The 19,567-nt window shown below is 37.4% G+C and overlaps 1 protein-coding gene across 3 annotated transcripts in view; it reads right to left on the bottom strand.

Annotated features, from left to right (window-relative positions):
- Positions 1-633: 633 nt before the first annotated feature.
- FOCAD (focadhesin) overlaps positions 634-19,567 on the bottom strand; it is a 97,599-nt gene continuing 78,665 nt past the window's right edge. For all 3 annotated transcript variants that reach the window (XM_018080970.2, XM_018080971.2, XM_029962904.1), the window contains 15 exons: positions 17,845-17,964; positions 16,816-16,938; positions 15,901-15,978; positions 15,472-15,543; positions 15,203-15,305; positions 14,033-14,113; positions 12,849-12,977; positions 10,538-10,653; positions 8,539-8,799; positions 7,863-7,952; positions 6,322-6,499; positions 4,821-4,918; positions 3,695-3,946; positions 2,496-2,571; positions 634-1,056 (listed from right to left, as the gene is read on the bottom strand). In XM_018080970.2, the coding sequence (XP_017936459.2) occupies positions 983-1,056; positions 2,496-2,571; positions 3,695-3,946; positions 4,821-4,918; positions 6,322-6,499; positions 7,863-7,952; positions 8,539-8,799; positions 10,538-10,653; positions 12,849-12,977; positions 14,033-14,113; positions 15,203-15,305; positions 15,472-15,543; positions 15,901-15,978; positions 16,816-16,938; positions 17,845-17,964 (1,851 nt within the window). In that variant the 3' untranslated portion in view covers positions 634-982. The remainder of the gene's footprint in view (positions 1,057-2,495; positions 2,572-3,694; positions 3,947-4,820; positions 4,919-6,321; positions 6,500-7,862; positions 7,953-8,538; positions 8,800-10,537; positions 10,654-12,848; positions 12,978-14,032; positions 14,114-15,202; positions 15,306-15,471; positions 15,544-15,900; positions 15,979-16,815; positions 16,939-17,844; positions 17,965-19,567) is intronic.

The raw sequence follows: 19,567 nt of genomic DNA, 5'->3' as shown, positions 1-19,567 counted from the left end.
CAAAATCAACAATTCTGTCACTAGTACTGTTTCAAAAGACATTAAGGAACAGTGCCCAAGCAATTATATTGAGTTAATTTTTGTCTACTCCAGCAAGGAGGATTTGCAAATACAAACCCTCTTTAAGATCTGTCTTAGCGAGACTGCAAAGTAGCAAAGTTCTCTATTCCTTCAGAAAGAGAAAAGTATTAAATAAGAAAAATAGCACAAGCTAATCTATTTAAGATGGTAAAGGTGGAAAAGAATTGCTGTATTGTCTCTTTTTCCTAGAGACAGAGAAGAATTCTTTTTATGTGCAAAGAAGGGTAAAGGAGACAAAACTAGTAATAAGTGGAAAGAAAATTGCAGCTGTCTTGGAGCTGCAGATTTAACAGTCATCAGATCATTGACTTATTTCAGTGATCTTTATAAAGCCACTGCAAAATTGACAGACACACCACCCCTTTCAGAAACGCTGCTCACACTATACACCTGCTGTAACTGCTCACACTATGTATGTGTTGTCACTATTGCACAAGAACATAGTGTTATTTCTAAAAAAAAAAGGATTATCAGTTAAAAAGGAATGTTCATTCAGAAGTCTGTTACACTAAAACACATTTTAGTAAATAAGCTACATCCAAACAAATTTCACAAGTTTGTTTTATTTCCATCTATTCCTACATAGCTTCCATGAACTAAAGGAATATTCCACTCCAGGTTCCCAGATGTCACTCAACTCAATTGAAACTCAACTGAATGTGTCTTTCTCATTTATATTCAGCATGTTTGAAGAAGAACACCAACCCATCAGTTAAAAACAAAATATTTGTTTTCATCTTAGGAGTCTTTATAAGGAGGCAAAAGGGTAAAATAAAACAATTCAAAACCCTCTGATAGGAAACGTCTTTGGAATTTGGTTTATTGATACCTGAGTCATAATATTATGTTTTCAAGTATGAACAGTTTTCTTCATTGGATAAGATACGGTGTGCACTGTATCTTACCACCCATAAGCTTTAGTCCATACTGCTTTCTTCTTGAACTCTGCAAGAGATCTCAAGGCCAGAAGTGTAACTGTGAAGACAGGGGAAAATTAAATTAATTTTGCAGTCCAGACTGGAAAAGATGTGAGTGTATTCTCCCTACTAATTTTACTAACACAGGTATGGGTTTAATTCTCCTTTTACTGACTCTTTTCATGACTCTTCCACTTTTCAGTATGACTTTTTAGTATTACTGCCACTGTTTGCAAGGTACACTAGTCTCTACATCCCTCTGAAATGTGATGTTGTACTAGGCATTTCCTATGCCATAAATGGCATGTCTCCTACTGAAATGACATCACACCACCTAATAATTAGTCTATCACTTAGGCACATAGATGAATCACACTGCAGAAAGTTTGAATGCAATGAGCAATTACTGAAGAGGGGAGATAGGAGGCACTGGGAACAAGAGAAGCACAAAGTCGAAACTGTGCAACTCACTGATTCCTTAATTCAATTTGTAAAGATATATGTTTAGACAAAATCCAGTAGCCAAATTAGTCACAGTCTAGTTATTCAGAAGGGAGTTTCATGTTCTAGCACGTAAAAGTAAAAAAATAATGCAAAGCTCAAGGGGAACAATGACTTATCTCAATCAGGGCATACTGAGAATATACTGTGTTTATCAGAATCCTCTGATATACAGAGGAGATTCGCCAATAGCCCTTGGCATTGCTTCTGGTGGAGATCAGCAGACACAACAGAGAAATTTATCAGAGGGACTGAAGACTGCAGACCCTCAAAACAAGGCTAACTGTCCTAGTAATGAAAAGAACTTATATCTGGATTTCAAGAAGCCTTTTTTAGGTCCAAAAAATCAGGTGATCCAAAGGAGGTGGCTTGTGTTAATGGAAGGAAGCACAAGGGCACTTACTTCACTTGGAAGTATTTGTAGTGTCCTCTTAAAATGACTTGCACTGATTGTATGCACAATCCTACATATGTAGGTGAGCAATGGGATTCATGTTAAGGCCACGGGCTCCTACTGCAATTCAAAATATCATTTACTTTCCATCTTTATTTTCAGATATGTTTTCAGCAACCCTCACTCCTCTTTCCTTTTTTTTCAGACCACTTCACTAGGCTGTCACTGTCCGTCTCCTATCCCTTCCCTACAGTGCAATCTTCAGTTGCACCTAAGTTATGTGATTTCTCTTCTAGTATTAGAGAGTTTCCGAACAGTATGTTGCATTTTATTTTTAAGGGTAACTTCAAAAACAACGGACAGATCCATCACTGAAATAAGCCTGTAGGACTAGATGTACCTTTAGATCCTTAGGATCCTCAGTGCTACATAGTAAGCAGATGAGACAGCAAATATAAGAAGGTGTTACAGACAAGAATATTAACTTACCTGTGACAGTTTTCTTAAAGACAAAATATAGCTCATCTCACTCCTTTTAACAACTGCATTTTGATCTGTCCTGATAGTTTCGAAAAATAAGGACCCAATTAAAAGTATCTTACCTTTCAGCAGGTCCATGGAAGACTTTGATATTGCTTCCTTAGGACTTTCCATCATATTGATCAGCCAGTCAATAAACTAAAGATTGAAATATGAAGAAAAGTCTCAATTAAAAGAGTCTCTGCATCAAAACATGACAAATTCTTTTCAGTTTGACAGGCAACATCTGATTGCTGCTAAATTCAATTATCTAATCAGAGGCAGTGGCCAATGAAGCTTCTGCCCAGAGTATCCAAATGCCCTGGAGTACATCTCACTGTCAGGGCAATTTTTCCCACAGCTGGATCTGAAACTCCCTTTGTTCCTTCCCATTATCACAGCAATAATTCTTTGCAATGAAGAAGGCACAGTAAATAGTTTGCCACCATCTCGCCTGTTCATGCCTTTCACCTAATAATATGATTCTTTCTTATTAGTCTCTTGTCCAAATGTTCTACTGCAAATCCCTCAGAACTCTTATTGCCTTTGTTCCTCTTTTGACCTCTCTCATATTTCACTACTTTTCTCTGGCAGTGTGAGGTGTCTGGAGGACAACACAGTATTTCAAACTTATAAGGATGATTTTCAGGGCAAGACCTCAAATTCTTCCTTAAAGCCTAATTAGGCCCTGCATTTCTCCCACATTCTGAATTCTGACTTCAGTGGTAACTCTGAGCACAGGAACCTGCTCAGAGGAATGAGTTCATAACAGATTCTGGTTTCCACAAAACAGCTAACTATTAATCTAAAGGTTGATAACAGTATTTCCCCATATATCAACTAGATGCAATCTACAGTAGACAAACTAGGCACAATTTTCCACACTTATTTTCAACTCATACTTGAAACCAAATGATACAAACTACAAAGAGACCTTTGATTGCCCCAAATTGATACTGTTGCATGTCCAACTGTTGCAGGGGGTCTGTTTTTCAGTGTTAATAAGACTGACTTGCTACCAGCAGCTCCAAACTCTCCTATCATGACTGTACCTTCTAAAGAGTTTAATTCCCATCTTTGGAATTATGTTTTTCTTTGCAATCCTCCCATTTTACTTCAGCAACTACATTCATATCTGATTAAAAATAAAGAGAAGTGATATAACAATTCATATGCAATAAATGTAGAGGAAATAACTGCTCTACCTAAGACCCAAGCTGACTACTAAAAATGGGGTCCTTTCTGACTCTTGTAAAATGCTTACCACTACACACAATTTTACCTTCTGGGTTTGTTCTTTCCAAGGCTCTTTAGCCAGCAAAAGGGAAATGCTGCTTGGAAGGAGAGTGAGAGCTTCTTGCACAGCAAACTTGTCAGTTGGGTGCTTGCCAACGTGATCCTCAGATAACTGCGGTAATATCGTGTGGTGCTTCCATGGTGACCAGTCAGCACTGAGGCCAAGCAGTAATGGTGCACCATGGTCAGCCCAGGCCACCACAGAAGCCGCAAACAGCCACAGGAGAAAATCTATGCACTAAACAGGAAAAAAGCAAAAATGCACTTTTATTAAATGAATAATACAAAAGGGGGGGAAAAGCCCAATTAAAAAAACCATAAAAACAACAACAAAAAAATCCATCCAAGAAAGAAACCAACCCCAAAACCAAAATCCAGGTAGTGACTTGCTCCTCAAAACAATCATCTGAAAATTCAGCTAAAACTCAAAATGCAAGAACAAAAAAGTGCTTAATATTCTTCCATGCTTTGAAACAGCTTATGGCTCTTTCTAAATTCAAACTAAACTGTCTACAACAGAAAGAAAAGAAGTACACTTTTTTTAAATCATCCTTTATATTAAAGCGGATACACGTTTCATTTAAAATGGAGAAATAACTTCTTCATAGCAACCTGACTGTTGAGTGAAATCAGAGATGCTCACCCTTTTGGTGGTTGGGAAATATTATAGGAATGTAACAAATGCCTTTCTGATCTAAGCAGCAGCTTATTTTTTGTCCTCAAACAGAAGACCTAAACAACATTATTTCTCTAAAACTGTCCAAGCCCCCTCAGAAACAGCAGCTACACAGTTCTGACCTGCCTAGACAGTTCTACGAGTAAATTCAAAATTTTCCTTCAATTGTTCTAAATACAGTAAATGTGAAGTAATTATTTCGTTTAGCTTCTATCATAATTTAAATGTCAAGGTCATTTTAGAGTAAGAGTTTTAAATATTTATTCATTTACTAAACACACATTCATTCACAAAAATTGAGATTTTCTCTGTGGAGGAAAGATCACAATCTTCTAAAATATAAAAGCATGGGGAATAACACTTATTACCGAGGAAGAATGTGAAATATATCAGAACCTCCTTTTTTCCTGCTGCAAATTATTTTCACAGCATGTACCTCTTTAAGATTGACATTTTGTAAGAGTATTGACTTGTATGCTACATTGCTGATGTAGCCCATCAGGTCTAGCAGCCAGTCCATTCTTTTCATAACTCCTAGAAAACGAAAAAGAACATTGACTCATGCAAAACACTAGAATGCACTGTTTTTCATTAAAAAGCAAGCACAGAAAATCACTATAGAAAGAAAGTACTGACTGTAGAAGAATAATGATCACCAACATGGTTGCCACTGACAGAAGACATATGAGCCTTTAAAGAGTACAGAAACTTTGATTATAATGCAGGGAACACATTGAACACACAGAGAAAAGAATGCTGAGCAAAAATTGTTTCACATAATGGCAGCCTGCAGACCCCACTAACCAAGTCTACATACATGACCACAGAACTCTAAAGCCTCCCTCAAGTTTTTCCCCCAGTACTTCATCTAAGTCTAGCACTGATGTCACTGTAGATTGGGCAAGAATGAGGGCAGTGCTGTGAAAAGGTTCCTACGGTGTTGAGAGGATCAGTAAAATATGGCCAAGGCACACAAATAAAATCAGCCCTCAATTCAACCCAAGGATGGAACACATCTCACTGATCCAGATTCTGCTGTCCATAACCTATTGTATCTCCTACAAATGAATTCACCTTTGAGACCATGTCACTTCATACGCTACCATTTCCATGTAATCTTTACAAGTGCCCTCTTTCACGCTGCTCCTCTTTTACCCAGGAAGCCTCACTTCACATAATTGAAACTCAATATTTTTTGAAGTTCTTCAAACACAGCTGGCAGCTAAGGCATCTGGCAATATAATGCATTCAACTTGTTCTGTGAACACAGGCAGACAAAGACCCTTCTGCCATGAAAATGAGACCTCATTCTTGCCTCTTTCTGTTGTTTCTTCCTCCTTTATCTTTCTGTGTGATTCTCCCACTTCTCTTGTGTCAGCCTCAGTGCTCTGTCAGACCCATTGCTGAGCCACTCCAAATCCTTAACCCACCAGATTTGTTTCCTGTGTTAATTCAGAGCAAGCTTTCCAGGAAAGCAGGCTATCTCCCTGGTTCAATCAGTTTCATGGGAACATTCCCCCACCTACTGTGTCACACACATCGCCAAGTCATTTATTACATCTGAAGGTTAGCAGAGTGGCACTATTACAGGTCTCTGATGTACTATGTACATTCATGACCTTACACTACCTTACACTGAGAGTCTGAAAAGAGTGGGAGACAAGGATCTAGTCAAAACTCTGGTCTGTAAACCATCTTGATGAGATAAATAACTTGTAGCTGAACCATGAAAAAATAAAGAATTGGAGAAAAACATAAAAGCAATGTTTGATACAAGTATTTGAAGAATACAAAAATTCTGAAGACAGTGGTTTCTAATATGGATAAATTTGGAAACACTTGGGTTAAACCATCTTAGAATTATTTTAAAAGCATCAGTGTAGATTTATCAATATCTGTTCATTGTCTTGTTGATTCTTATTTAAGCCCGATCTTACCTGTGTTTTCATGTCTCGTAATACGAGCATGATAAAAACTATACAAGAACATCCATAAAATATTTTCTTTCTGGTGATACCCTGCCACAGTCTCAATCACAGCATTCAAGTTCATCAGAGACAGTCTGCCTTGGGAAACCAAATACACTTTCACGAATGTGGCCTTCTCTATATTGTTCTGCAAATGCAATTAAAAAACATGTTAAGTTGAAATGGGTGTTTCTTGTGGGAACAGTAAATGCGGCATTCTTTGAATATCTAGCAGGCTCATTTTTCCCGAAGATATATTATTAAACAGAAGACTGTACATATTATTCGAACTTTACAGTGGTCCAAATAATCCAGCAAAGTGTAACTCAGTACAGTTTGTTTTCATGCTGCTTTAAATCTTACATTCCCCTTTAAATTGAAATGAGTCAGTTTGACAGTTCTGGAGATTCAAGTCTTCTTGCAAGATAAATTCAATGCAGTGACAAAAAAGAGGTTTTCTTAAATGGTGTTTTCCAGTGTGGAAATAAGAACTAAAAAATACAAGGAAATGTCAGTTCAGCTTCCCTAACTATTTGAATGTTTGATTCTCTAGTGAGTCTGTTAGCAAAAAGAACAGCACAGCTTTAAGTCATGGATGTTTGTCTATAAAAGCCTGTTCTGAAACCATAAAGTGTTTCCACACAGGTAATTTCCTTAGCATTTCAGCTCTAAGAATTCCACTGCTAATTGATTCCATATTAATCAGGAAACATTCTAAGTGTGAATGTAAATATAACAACAGTCAAGAATCAAAGGACGTCCAGTCAATTACTTCACGTTTTTAAGAGAAGCACGGATCCACCAGTTCGAGGACAGCTAATCACCAGGATACAATTACACTCCTTTTCAAGTAGGTGGTTATGTTAACCAAAGAGGACCATGGTTTGCAGTTTGCATCATCAATCTGGGATTCAGAAGATCTAACATCATTCCTGTTTGGCTAACAGAAGTAACTTTACAGAATCACAGAATCAATTAAGTTGGAAAAGATTGAGTCCAACCTATGACCAAACACCACCTTGTCAACTAGACCCTGGTACTAAGTGCCACATCCAGTCTTTCCTTAAACACCTCCCGGGATAGTGACTCCATCACCTCCCTGGACAGCCCACTGCAATACCTATTCACCCTTTCTGTGAAGAAATTCTTCCTAATGTCCAACCTAAACCTCCACTGGCACAGCTTAAGACTGTGTCCTCTTGTTCTATTGCTGGTTGCCTGGGAGAAGAGGCCAACCCCCACCTGACCAACTTATTTAAAATTCTCCCAAGTTCAAAGCTCCCAGGTGAAAACAGCAGTATTTCAGTTGAGAAAGTTTTGGATATGGGTTCTTTGCACTTTTGCTGCAGGCACTTTTGCCTGCAGATTAGATCCATAACACTCTTACTTGCATAGCAGATAAGACAATTAATGCTGTTAATGAGCTAAAAGAGTCTGGTGACAACAAAATGATGAAGTATGTTTGTTTTGCATGATTTGGTGATAAAAGACCAGAATCAAAACATAATTACCTTTGAGATCTGGACAATGCGATCAACCTCTGAATCAGCCATTTCTGAGATACATTTTGCTACATCAATATACATCTCCAGTTCATCTCTCTGCAAACAGAAAAGTAAATGCGTATTTAAATGTCTATTTCCAGTATTCTAGTCTCTAGACTCATTTTACTTAATCTATTTTAGAAATTCTGTATTTGCTGGGGAATTCAGTGTACTTTATTATACAAGAATAATGGCAGTTGAATACATTCAAAGAGCTTGTTTTATTTTTAATGAAAAAGTGCCCTTCCTTGGAGGTATTTTCTACCTCCTGCCTACCTGTAGCTAGATAGCTTCTTTAAATCACCGTGAAAAACTGAATGCTTGTGGAGAAAAAAAAATAAAGCCTTCTAATTGTTGTCTGCTTCTGTTTCAATAACATCTATTTCAGCATTAATAGTGTATTTTTCCATTACCAAATCACTTATGAAGGAGAAGCATACATTAAATTGGGTTCACAATGTCATATTCTAAAGTAACCAAAAGTAACTTCAGTTGAAATTATGCTACTCTTTTAACTATTATCATTAAAAATTGTACAACTAATTCATTTTTCAAATCTGATGGGTCAGTGCAAAAAGACGGGACTTACCATCACTAAAAATATCTAGCTACAATGTTCATACACCTCATACTTATTCCTTACCTGAACCTCATTTGGAAGAAGCTCATATATTTTCTCCACAGCCTGGCACAGAAAGCTCCAGCAAAACTGGGCAGGGTTGGGAAGTTTCATTGCCTGGATAAGCCCATGTAGAACACACTGGCAAATTTCTAGGGGTTTTGTGCGGTTCTTCACTTCAAATTGTTGTATCAGAAGCACTTCTGTAAAAGACTGCAGTTTGTCTTCTGCAACGTGTTGCATCCACAGGGACAGGGACATGAAAAGGTACTTCTGAGTTTTCATCTGAAAAGGAAAAACTTTAACTCAGTTTCAGATTCTACCTCTTCATTGACTTTGAACTATTGTTATAAAGGATGAAATTATTTAAAAAGTGGCTCAAAAGCCACTTCAAAAAGCACTCTTTAAATCACAATACCTCTCACTTTTTCCTCCCACTTTTGATGAGTTCAAACATGTCAACATTCTGTTTTCCTTAAAAATTGAGGAACTTACTTTCAATGAACCCTAAATACCACATCTCTGTATGATTTTACTACATGGGGCCCACTGCATTCCTACACAAAGCATACAGACACTCTAGACAGCCAAGGACAGAAGTATTGTAGTCACGGCACCATTAATGTTGCCAGCTAGTGAGGAAGAATGAATACCTACTGGTAAGAAATGCAGAGCTTACACACTGGTTAACCTGATTTTGTGACCTCAAATTCCCACTGCAGCTGGCAATGTGGTGCTCAGAAATAAAATCTTTCTTTTTGATACCTTACCAATTATATATCTTAAAATTTCCACTAACTGTTTGCATATTTAAGACTAATGAATCAAAAAATATAAGACAAAAACACCCCTTGAAGAACTGTAATAGGTCACAGAAATACACAATGAATTTTTTGAGAATTGTCACAAACCTGCTCCTGAACTTGTATAAACTGACAGAACTGGGCAGTCAAGCCTACTGTGGAATTAAGAGAGTTTTACATACTGTACCATGGAGTCCACACTGTATCTCCAGAAGAACAGGAGGATAAGCCCAAATAATGGAGGATAAGCCCAAATCTGATCATGCTGTAGGTTAGTCTCTTGGGTATCTACTGTTGGGAGATCAGGATTGTGTGAACAATTTCTCCTGCATTTTTGTAGGCCTTGCTTGACATAACTTTGGAAGTTGCAAGCTGTGTGGTGTTTATACTTACAGACTGTGTGAAACTATGTGAGTTTATACTTGTTAGCTGTGTGTTTATAGTTATCAGGTATGAGAAAATAGTATGTTTATAGTAGAAAGTTGTGGGAAAGCTGGAGATAAAGAGACACCTGCAGAATCTTGGAAAGTCCCTAAAGGCGGATCGATAGGAGGGACTTTGGGTGGCACGTATGATGTCAGGCCGCATGGACAGAGCTTCAGAACCAATGAACTGAAGGCATGAGATGCCTGCACAGACTGAGCTATCCAATCACCTTGTTGTAATCACGTACCCAGAAGAAACTAAACTGTATAAAAGTTAACTCATTTAAATAATAAATTGGACATCGCTGATCATATTGATCGTCTGCGTGCGTTCCAGATCTCCTGCTGTCAATAATCTACAGAATTAAGGCAACGCTTTCAAGACATAATGTATTTTACTAGATCAAGAGACAAGGCTAGAAGAAGCAGGTAAGCTTCTGCACAGATTAAGTTGGACCTTTTTCTAATACAATCAGTTGGTATAATAAAAGATACTTTTTCTCCCTACATACCATCTCTTCTTATGTCTCCAGGTTGTCAGAGTTACAGCACAAAATGAGAGAGAGGAAAAAGGTCTTAAGCAGTAATGTAAAACCAGTGTACCAGATCTTAAGTCTGCCCTGAATGTCAAGGCCCCAGAATAACATTTCTCTCATTATAAACACTTGCTAAACAGTATTTCTGAAGAACTGTGAAACCAGTAATCCTTTTCTGGTGAGACATTCTTAATATCATGACTGAGGAAGTTTATAGGAAAGAGGTGCTGAACTCCCACAGGTTTTCTGACATACATACACTGAGACTGTAGACAAGAGGAGGTGCCACCCACATGCCCAAAAGCATTGCTGCATTTTTAGATGACTGGGCCTGTGTCACAGCCAGTTGAAGGCAGAGATGTTTTACCTCGTCACCTACAACAGAAGAAAACAAACGTAAGTTACAAAGAAATTATTTCCGCCTTAAATTTGTTCTCAAGTCATAAAATAAAGGAGGGCTATTGTTTTACTAGAGCACTACATTACAACTTATTTTTCTAGAAGTGCTACTTAAGGTTTTTAATGTTAACACGTTAGAAGAATCCTCTTCCCATTCATGTACTTCCAGCAAGAAGTCTCAGCATTTGTCCAAGTTACTTTCAATTCACTCAAGAACAAAAATGTCAGAATGCTAAGAAAAGTAAAAAAAAAAACCCTCTTCACCAAATAAAGTTAAGATGTAATCCACAGAAGGAAAGATGAGTCAATATCCCTTCCTCTCAAATGCAGGAGTAATTACCATTTGTTCACATGTTCCTACTCTTCCAAGTATCCCATGTCCATATAATATGTCACAAACAGAGGTTAATCACCATTACCGCTGTGGGTGGTTGGTTGCAACATTTTCCAGGTTAGCACGTGGGAAGACCTTAATTTGCACAGAAGTTAGGATGGTTATGGAATCCTTATTTTTTTCTCTTTAAAGTCCTCTTAATGACCGGTACAGTCCTTTTCTTAATAGAGTGACAGGTCATAAAGATGATGAAGAGGTACTTTGAGCAATGGCATGGGTTCAATATAGTTCATGACTGCTACAGCAACATAAGGACAAACAATTTAAGTATTATACTGGCATTTGACCCATTAGACAGAAGATCCATTACTGTCAAACATCAGCATAAAGCTTAAATAGGTGCTTTGCAAATGTTCTTTAAGTAACGAAAGAGACAATCAACACAGTATGACTTTTATAAAGTTCACTAACATTAGCGCATAAACAAAGCAAAAATTTAAGAGTGCAGTGTCAGGCTCTTCTAAATAAAATATCTTATAAAATAAACTAAATAATTGGCAGAACTTGGAAAGGGTGAAATTTTAACAAGATAACAACTGAATAATTCTATCTTGAACAGCTTATAAGATTATATATCTTATGACACATAAGATGCATGATTTGCTTAAGACTGTTCACTTCAGAGCACTCCTGAATAAGAAAAACATAGTACTACAATCATGTAATATGGTTTCTGCTCAGCAACAGCTACAATAAACCCTGGAAGATGAGAAAGCAATCTGCTGTCTTCCATGTTTATATATGAACAAATCTTCACAGTAGAATCTGTGAAACACTTCAGGTTCACAAAACCAGTCATGAATTCTCAGACATGAGTAACATAGAGTATCCGACAGAATTGAGCATGTAGTCTAATTTTCACAAACATATTCATGATACAGCTGTTGCAGAGAAAAGTGTCTAAGAGTATCACATTTCTAGGTGGACTGTTAGGTCATAATACAATTGTTCTGCATTATACTTTCTAGTACAAAATGAATATGCTCATTAGCACATAGAAAGACCTATTTCTGAATGCATTTATAATCTAGAGAAGGATGTGCAACTTCTACAACACTACAGAGGGACACTGAAGAAAACTTATGCATAAAAATGTAGACTATGATGCTGTTTGAAGTCTAAAAAGAAAACAAATGTACTGTTTCCTATGAAAATTCCCTCATTTACAAAAGTAAGACTCCTAAGTGAAAAACAAGAATGAAAAAAAATCCCTCATACATTTAACAAGTTTCAGCTATTCATAAGTATTGCAGAGCTCAGTACAGGAAATTCTTTCAATTATTCTTAAAGCTGTCAGCCAGTGGAATTTAGTAGAGAGTATATTTCAAACTAGTGATAGCTAGATGAACTACCAAGTATTTCAAATATGTGAAAAAGCTGCCTGCAGCCTCTGACATGGACACTGGACCAAGCATTTAGCAGATACTGAAAATAGGATACAATTTCATGTTGTTTCATGATGGATTCTTCTTACAGTAAATAATTCAAATGAAATATTCAGGCTACTTTCACCAGTGCTTTAGGGAATTTCTAATACTGCTCTAAACTTCTCAGTTCTGATCTTCTTTAGTTTTTTCTTGTGTTAAAAGAGTGTTCACATGGTGATCACAAATACATGCTTGCAAACATTAAAAAGTTGGTCCTGAAAGCATAGTAAACACTTAATAACTGCGCTAACTTCAAGTCCCTAAGTGGACTCTAAAGTTTGTGAATGCTGCATTAGTAAAGAAGTTTTGTGACAAATACAAAAGACTTAATAGAAAACTATTAATCTTACCAAAGTTTAGCCTCATCAAAGGAGAAAGAATTGATGCCCAGTTTACAGGTGGATACTGATGGCTTTCTCCAATTAATGCAATGGGTGCCAATGCTGCTTTCACCAGCTCAGCTGGGACAGCTTCAGGACCTAGAACAGAACATTCAATCAGAGCCTGAATTTTATACACAGACATTTGGCTGAACAACTCAGCCAAAAACTGTGAACACTGCATTGAAGTTCAAGCTGTAACGAAGAACTGAAAAGCATTATGAAATCATTGTTACTTCCTTTTGCATCTGAGAATTAGCTATGTCTTGTTTATAATCAACTGCTGTGTTTTTAAAATTAATCTGTCTAAAATGGTTTTTTGTTACTGGTAAACAGAAACTTTCTGGTTACTTGTTCTTGAGTCAATTTATGAGTTAATTACAGATATTCCTCATCTAGTAAGATAGTATTTTTGCATTTGGTATTGGGAGAACAACAAAGTTTTCTGACACTGCTCTCCTTTCTCATCATATTGGTGCAGGCCACGAAAATTGTCAGGTAAGTGCTAACCTTTGCTACATACTGTGTTACTTCCACACAGCAAGTTAATACAGTTCTCCTGGAGGCAAAGTATGGGCAATTTTTAACATCCATTTGAAGCAAAACTTGCTTCTTAGGACAGCAGTGAGTTCACTTAGCTCCACAAAGGAGTAATCCTCCCTGCTTTATCTCCCTTAAAACTTTACTCCAAGACATCTACCTTTATCAGCCTTCCTCATATAAGACCATACTTTCTCAGGTTCCTTTGTGTTTATCACACATAGTAGTAACCTGTTAGAATACCACTGTTACAGAGAATGTTAACCTAGGATTACCAAAGTAAGGAGCAGCATAAAGTTGGTCTGATGATGGAGTATTCCCAAGGACACAAGCTAATGCTTAAAGTGATTTGACTTTCATTCCCACAGGGAAGATACATCATTTCACCCCCGGAAAAGAAGTCAAAAATTAAATGGAGAAAACTAAAGACCTAGCTACACAATTCCACCTTATCTTTTTAGGTGTTACTCATTTTTGTGTTAAAATATCCCACATCAGTAACATCCAAATTAGTATTTAGAAAAGTTCTCTTAGCAAATAAAAGCAGGTCATTAGGGTCACCCTTAAGAGTCATAACAAATTTCCCAAAGGAAAATAGTTTTATCTTTTCTTACCTTTCTTTCCACTTTCAATGGCAAAGTCAATGGCTGCCCTGATAAAGCTGTTTACAGGTAAGTAGCTAAAATCTGGAGGAACTGTGAAGACAAAGGGACTGTTTATATTCTAAAACATCATCAGCAAAAAATTATAACCTTCTGCTCCCATGTACTTTTAAAGACCAAATTGAGCAATGTTTGAGCTAACTACTTCTGTAGGTGACTGTATTTAAAGCACAAGACTGATAGACGCATTTGCCTTTCCACTTCTAAGGCAAGAACATTTCTGGTGGTGAGAAGTGCCAGGTCTGAAAACAAAATTCTTTGACCAACTAAAAAGTCAGGGATAAGAACTTCCTTAAAAAAATATTGGGCAATGCAAGTTGAGCTTTGAAAGGGAGAGCTTCAAAATTTTAGTAAGTTTAATACAACAGTGACATTCCATACCTATCTAACTTCAGGCATGCGTGCCAAAATTCAGACAATCTTTTTTTCTGAGATGAGGAAGTTTATCTACATTTTCTGTTATTGGTTCCCAGCTTAGTTCACATCAAAGTGAACAGGTTCAACTTCACTAGTTTCTGCCTGTAGTTTCATCAATGACATAATCCTGCCTGTGTTTTACCAATGGATATTGAAACAACACCAGAAGATAATGATATATTGACTAGGGCACATAACACTAGTTTGTTTACTTCAGCTAACCAGAGAAGATATCTTCTAGAAGACAATTCTAAAAAGTCAGCTTGCTCTTGTTATGGACTAGTTTGGAAGTATGGACTTTTTCATACAGTGGGAAGTGTTAAAACAAAGAATAGATTAATCCATTTTCAAGACACAGAGTGGGTAATGTAGGTGTAGAACACATATTCTGTGTAAAACTTCTTTACAGTTTATCCTATTAAAAAAAAATATAGAAGCAATATACAAGTTTGATGAGAACAACTTAGAACCTTACTTTCAATCTGCAGGTAGAAGTAGATGCAGGAGATCCTACTGAGCACACAGATTCCTGCTTCACACTTCAACCTTTAGAGCTGGCACACAGGACCATGAGATCTCCAGTTCAAAGGCTGTCATGTTACTAAATAAGGCTGCCATGTCAAGCCTGTAACGTGTCCCTTGATGTCTTTTTAGCGATGTGCTATTTCTGGATGTTCTTTAAGGAGCAATAATAAAACACCTTACCAGATGCCCTGTTCTGCGTAGAAGACAAACAGGACATGTGAAGGCATCCCAGAAGTCTTGCTGCATTTGTCTGAAGGCCAACGTGTCCTGAGAAACTGATTATCTGTTGAGACAAGAAACCACAAGTTGAACAAATTTCCCTACACTGCCTCATTCAAGCTGGATGCAGACATTATGTAGTTTTTTCAAACAAATTTGACTTGTTTGTTCAAGGTGTCACAGTACACTAGTGGATTATCCAAAGCAGGAAAGAGAGACCACCTTCTTACCTGTGTAAGGGCTCTGATGACTTCATTCAGCTTACTTTGAAACTGTGAGGACTGCACGCTCTCAGATTTCAGCTGCCAAAAAAAAAAAAAAAGATGTAACAAAACAGAGAACAGGTCCTGAAAAGACAGATTACATTTGCACACATGCCTTTTTGTGGCGGAGTGGAAGAGAAAAGGAGAAAGCTCACATGGCTGGAAAGTTTTCCCCAGTGGCACTGCACATGGGCCATATGATGGGAACATGGAACGGACCCAGTTTTACCCACTGCAATTCAATATCGCTTGGTTCATACCCAATACAAATTATTGCAAAAATGTGATGCCCTGGCATATAATCACTCCTGTAAAAATGGAGAAGATGCATTCCATCTTGTCTTCAAGCCAAACTTCTCCATGAGATTAAGGTACCATTTGCTTGCATGTTCTCACCTGTATCATGCCTCCTTCAGAGCCCACCAGTGCAACCAGCCCACTGACGGCAGCCAGACGCTCCATTGTTGGAGAACCCTGGAAGAATAATTCAGGACTAGTGAGTCATTGTTATCACACAACACTACCGTAGGACAAAATACTTGTTTCTTCCAACTTAAAAACCATAACTATCGTACACCTCTCATCCTAACAGCCTTTTCAGGTCAGACTCCAGCATGGTAGATAATATTTATCCCTCTCTTGATGAGTGAAGGCTTTATAAGGAGCTTCTCTCTCATTCCCCCAAATCTGAAATCATCATGGATTGATAAATCACTTTTTTTCCTAGCACAGTCTGTATTCCACAAAATACACCAGTGGAATTCAACTCTAAAACACCGCTTCTTTACTGATACTTACCTTCAGCTGCAATCTTAATGTGTAAGTTTGGAGTTTGATTTCAAACACCTGACTTTTCTAACAAGATAAATTAAAATTATTGTAGCAACTAAGGCAATATAATCACTATTCTTTTAGTCTAATTTTGACAAGCACCACCTAATTTCACAAAACATTTTCATTTAATAATTTAGATTTTATCCCTGGACATTGTTCCAAATTAGTAAAAATGTCCAAATTAAGACCTCATTGAGATAAGCATTTCTCATAAACCATCTGAGCAGAAGAGAAACAGTTTTTTTCCTTTAGCAGACAGCCCAAAGATGTACTTTTGCTTCCAAATATCAATTAAACAGTATGTTTAGATAGCAGTAACTTTTCCTAGCACCACTCCTGCAGAAGAAAGGAAAATTATGTCCCTATTGTTAATTTTAAATGACACACTGCCCCCCCCCCCCAAAAAACAAACAAACAAAAAAAACCCAACTCAAAGCAACAAGTACAAACCCAGCATATTAATTCAAACTCCTTTACCTCAGCAAGCACAATTTTTATCCAGGCTGGTATTAGTCTGTTACTCAGGTCTTCAGCTTTCCCATGACCACAAGATGACAATCCATGTACTACTGCACCCAAAGCTAAAGCAAAACTGTAGGTCTGTAAGATGAAAAGGATACATTAAAAAACAGATCTTACAAAGGATTCTTTTTAACATTTATTATGGAAACCTTACCTAAATACTTATTATTTCCCAATAATTAGAAGCAATGTCATTGTCCAAAATACTGGATTGCTTGCTTATTTCAAGTGTTTTCTCATGTCAAGCATCATGAGATTTTCTGAGATTAAATACTGATCTTTGGCATACATTCTTTACTTTAGAGCAAACTTTCCGATATGGCGATAAAAAGCTGTAGCACAGGTAGGTTGTTCTGACTTCCTATTTTTCAGATGAACATTCTGAACAGTTGATTAGTGTAATACCAGGCTTTGATTCACAATATTTGCCTCTTCCTGGCTCCTTTTCTTCCTGGTAAACATTTAACATAAAAGAACCTGCACTAAGATATGGAGATTATTTTTTGCATTTTTTGGGGGTACCCTAGGACACTAGGGATGAAACATACATCTGGAGGAAGCTGTGGTTAAGGTTATGATGTATTGTCTGGAGGCTAAGGGAAAGCAAAAATTCAGAAGAACACAGTTGACGTATTTTTCTACCAAGAAAAAGATTTTTAAGAAACATGCTATAAAAGAGACAAAAATTGGCAGGATGTAGGGACTAAAGATATGAAGAACTCAGAAATACCAACTTCCCTTTTAAATGAAATCAAACATAAAACCTGCCTTTATTTCACCATCTGGTAATTGCCATACACCTGTAGGCAACACATCAGTGAATCAAGTGATAGCCTTGGTAATCGCATCGTATGCACAGCACACTCAACACTTGTTAAGGATGAAAGTAGATCAGTATAATTTTCTAGACTTACAGTCTAGGTAAAGCAGAATCCAATATTAAATAGATAAGAGAAAAATAGAACTGAAGCAAAACCCAAGCACCTGCTGGTTATTTTCTGCTAAGGTCCGTAGCTTGTTCATGGCCTCCTCAGCCTCAGCTGCTTCTATGATTCCAGCGCTGAAAGCAGAGACACAGGAACAGGCCACTGAATATGCAAGCGCCTGAAAAAGATTTAATTCTAATAAAATTCACTGTAGCAACATTCACAATGAATAACCTGCCAGCATGATAAGAAGACATAACTTTGTCAATTTGTACTTTCCAATGTTTATTCTCTCTGAAAGATGCTTCATTAATGTTAATGCTAAACAAATACAACTAAAGCTTCGTAGTACTTCTGATTTTACAAAGGTCAAACTTCTGACTTCCCACACAAATGTAGGCATTCTCCTCAACACAAGTCGCTGATCATTATTTATGTAAGCATACTCAGCATGCTGTGATCCCATAAGGGCTACAATTAGGTCCACCAGGCCAGAAAATGAGCCCATAGTAGAACTCTCTCTCACACACAGCCCTTCTGTCCTTGCAGAAGGATGCACCAGCAATGCCATTTTTCTTTTTTTCTGTTTTAGTTATGGAGAATAAGGAAACAAACACTGAACTCTCAACAAGGTAACAAGGCAAGTGTGCCAACTGCTTAACCTGCTCTGTACTAAAGTTAAGCAGCAGAAGAACACATGACTATAGGGAAAGTAGAGAGCACCTACCTACTGTGCAGGATTGACAACAATTTGACTTGGAGCAGTAATGCTCAGATTGCACCTCTTGCTACAGTAGGCCAAAATTACCTCTCAAGTACAGGATTATATCCCAGCCATTTACAGCTCTGGAAGAGCCTCTTGTGCCTCTCATAAATATAGTAGCCTTCATCCTAGGATGCTGGCCAAACTTTTTTCATGTAATTTTCTGTACAATTCCTTACAGAGATTTTAAGTGGAAAGGGTAGGTTTTGCTTCTCATCCCAAACTATCTCATGATGTTAAACAGCTGCTACCTTTAATCTCAGAAGTTGCTGTACTGAAATCAGTTTAAACTCAGTAATGCACTTGAAGATCTCTGGGGACAGATATATTATTTCATAGCTGTAAGCCATTTTAATGCATGAAACATAAACTGCAAATGGCTAATCCCCAACACAGACTTACTGCCACAAAAATTAAACTCCATCAAAGAAGGCCTTTCATAAAGGGCTTTCAGAACAATACTAAGAGCAGGAAGAGAATAATACTATCAGTCTCTATTAACTCCCTTAGGAAAAACAGAGGATTATGCAACTCAACTGTTCAGCTGCTGAGAGCTTACATACATCATGTACAGAGAGGGTTGCTTTTTGGGTGCAAAACGCCTGCTTGTTCTGACTGTTTTCTGTTGCAAACTCTTCAATTTCACCAGCTTTCATTATCAAGTTTTACCTCAACAATGTTATAGGCTAAGTGCACAGGCTGTATCAAGACTTACAGGACATATCCTGGGGAAAAAAAATCCTGAAATGCATGCTCAAATTTAGCAGAACTCAGTTTAAGTCTTTAAAACACACTTACAAAGACAATAGCAAATAGGGCCATAGCAGCATGCACAGGTACAAGATTCACATTAGCTAGTGACAGCAGCTTTCAAAGGATACAGAGGGCATACTGAAGGAGGAAGTATTAGCATTAAGGTTCTCTCTCAGAGTAACATGCTGTCTGCTTTCTAGTAGATCAGATGAGCAGTAAACAATTGTACATATCCATATGTACAATGTGGACCCATATCCACAGT

This window comes from Manacus vitellinus, unplaced genomic scaffold, assembly GCF_001715985.3.
Source record: "Manacus vitellinus isolate BGI_N305 unplaced genomic scaffold, ASM171598v3 scaffold_50_pilon, whole genome shotgun sequence".
In the NCBI taxonomy this organism is placed as follows: domain Eukaryota; kingdom Metazoa; phylum Chordata; class Aves; order Passeriformes; family Pipridae; genus Manacus; species Manacus vitellinus.
The sequence above is the reverse complement of the archived record's forward strand: the minus strand, read 5'-3'. Positions and strand labels throughout refer to the sequence as shown.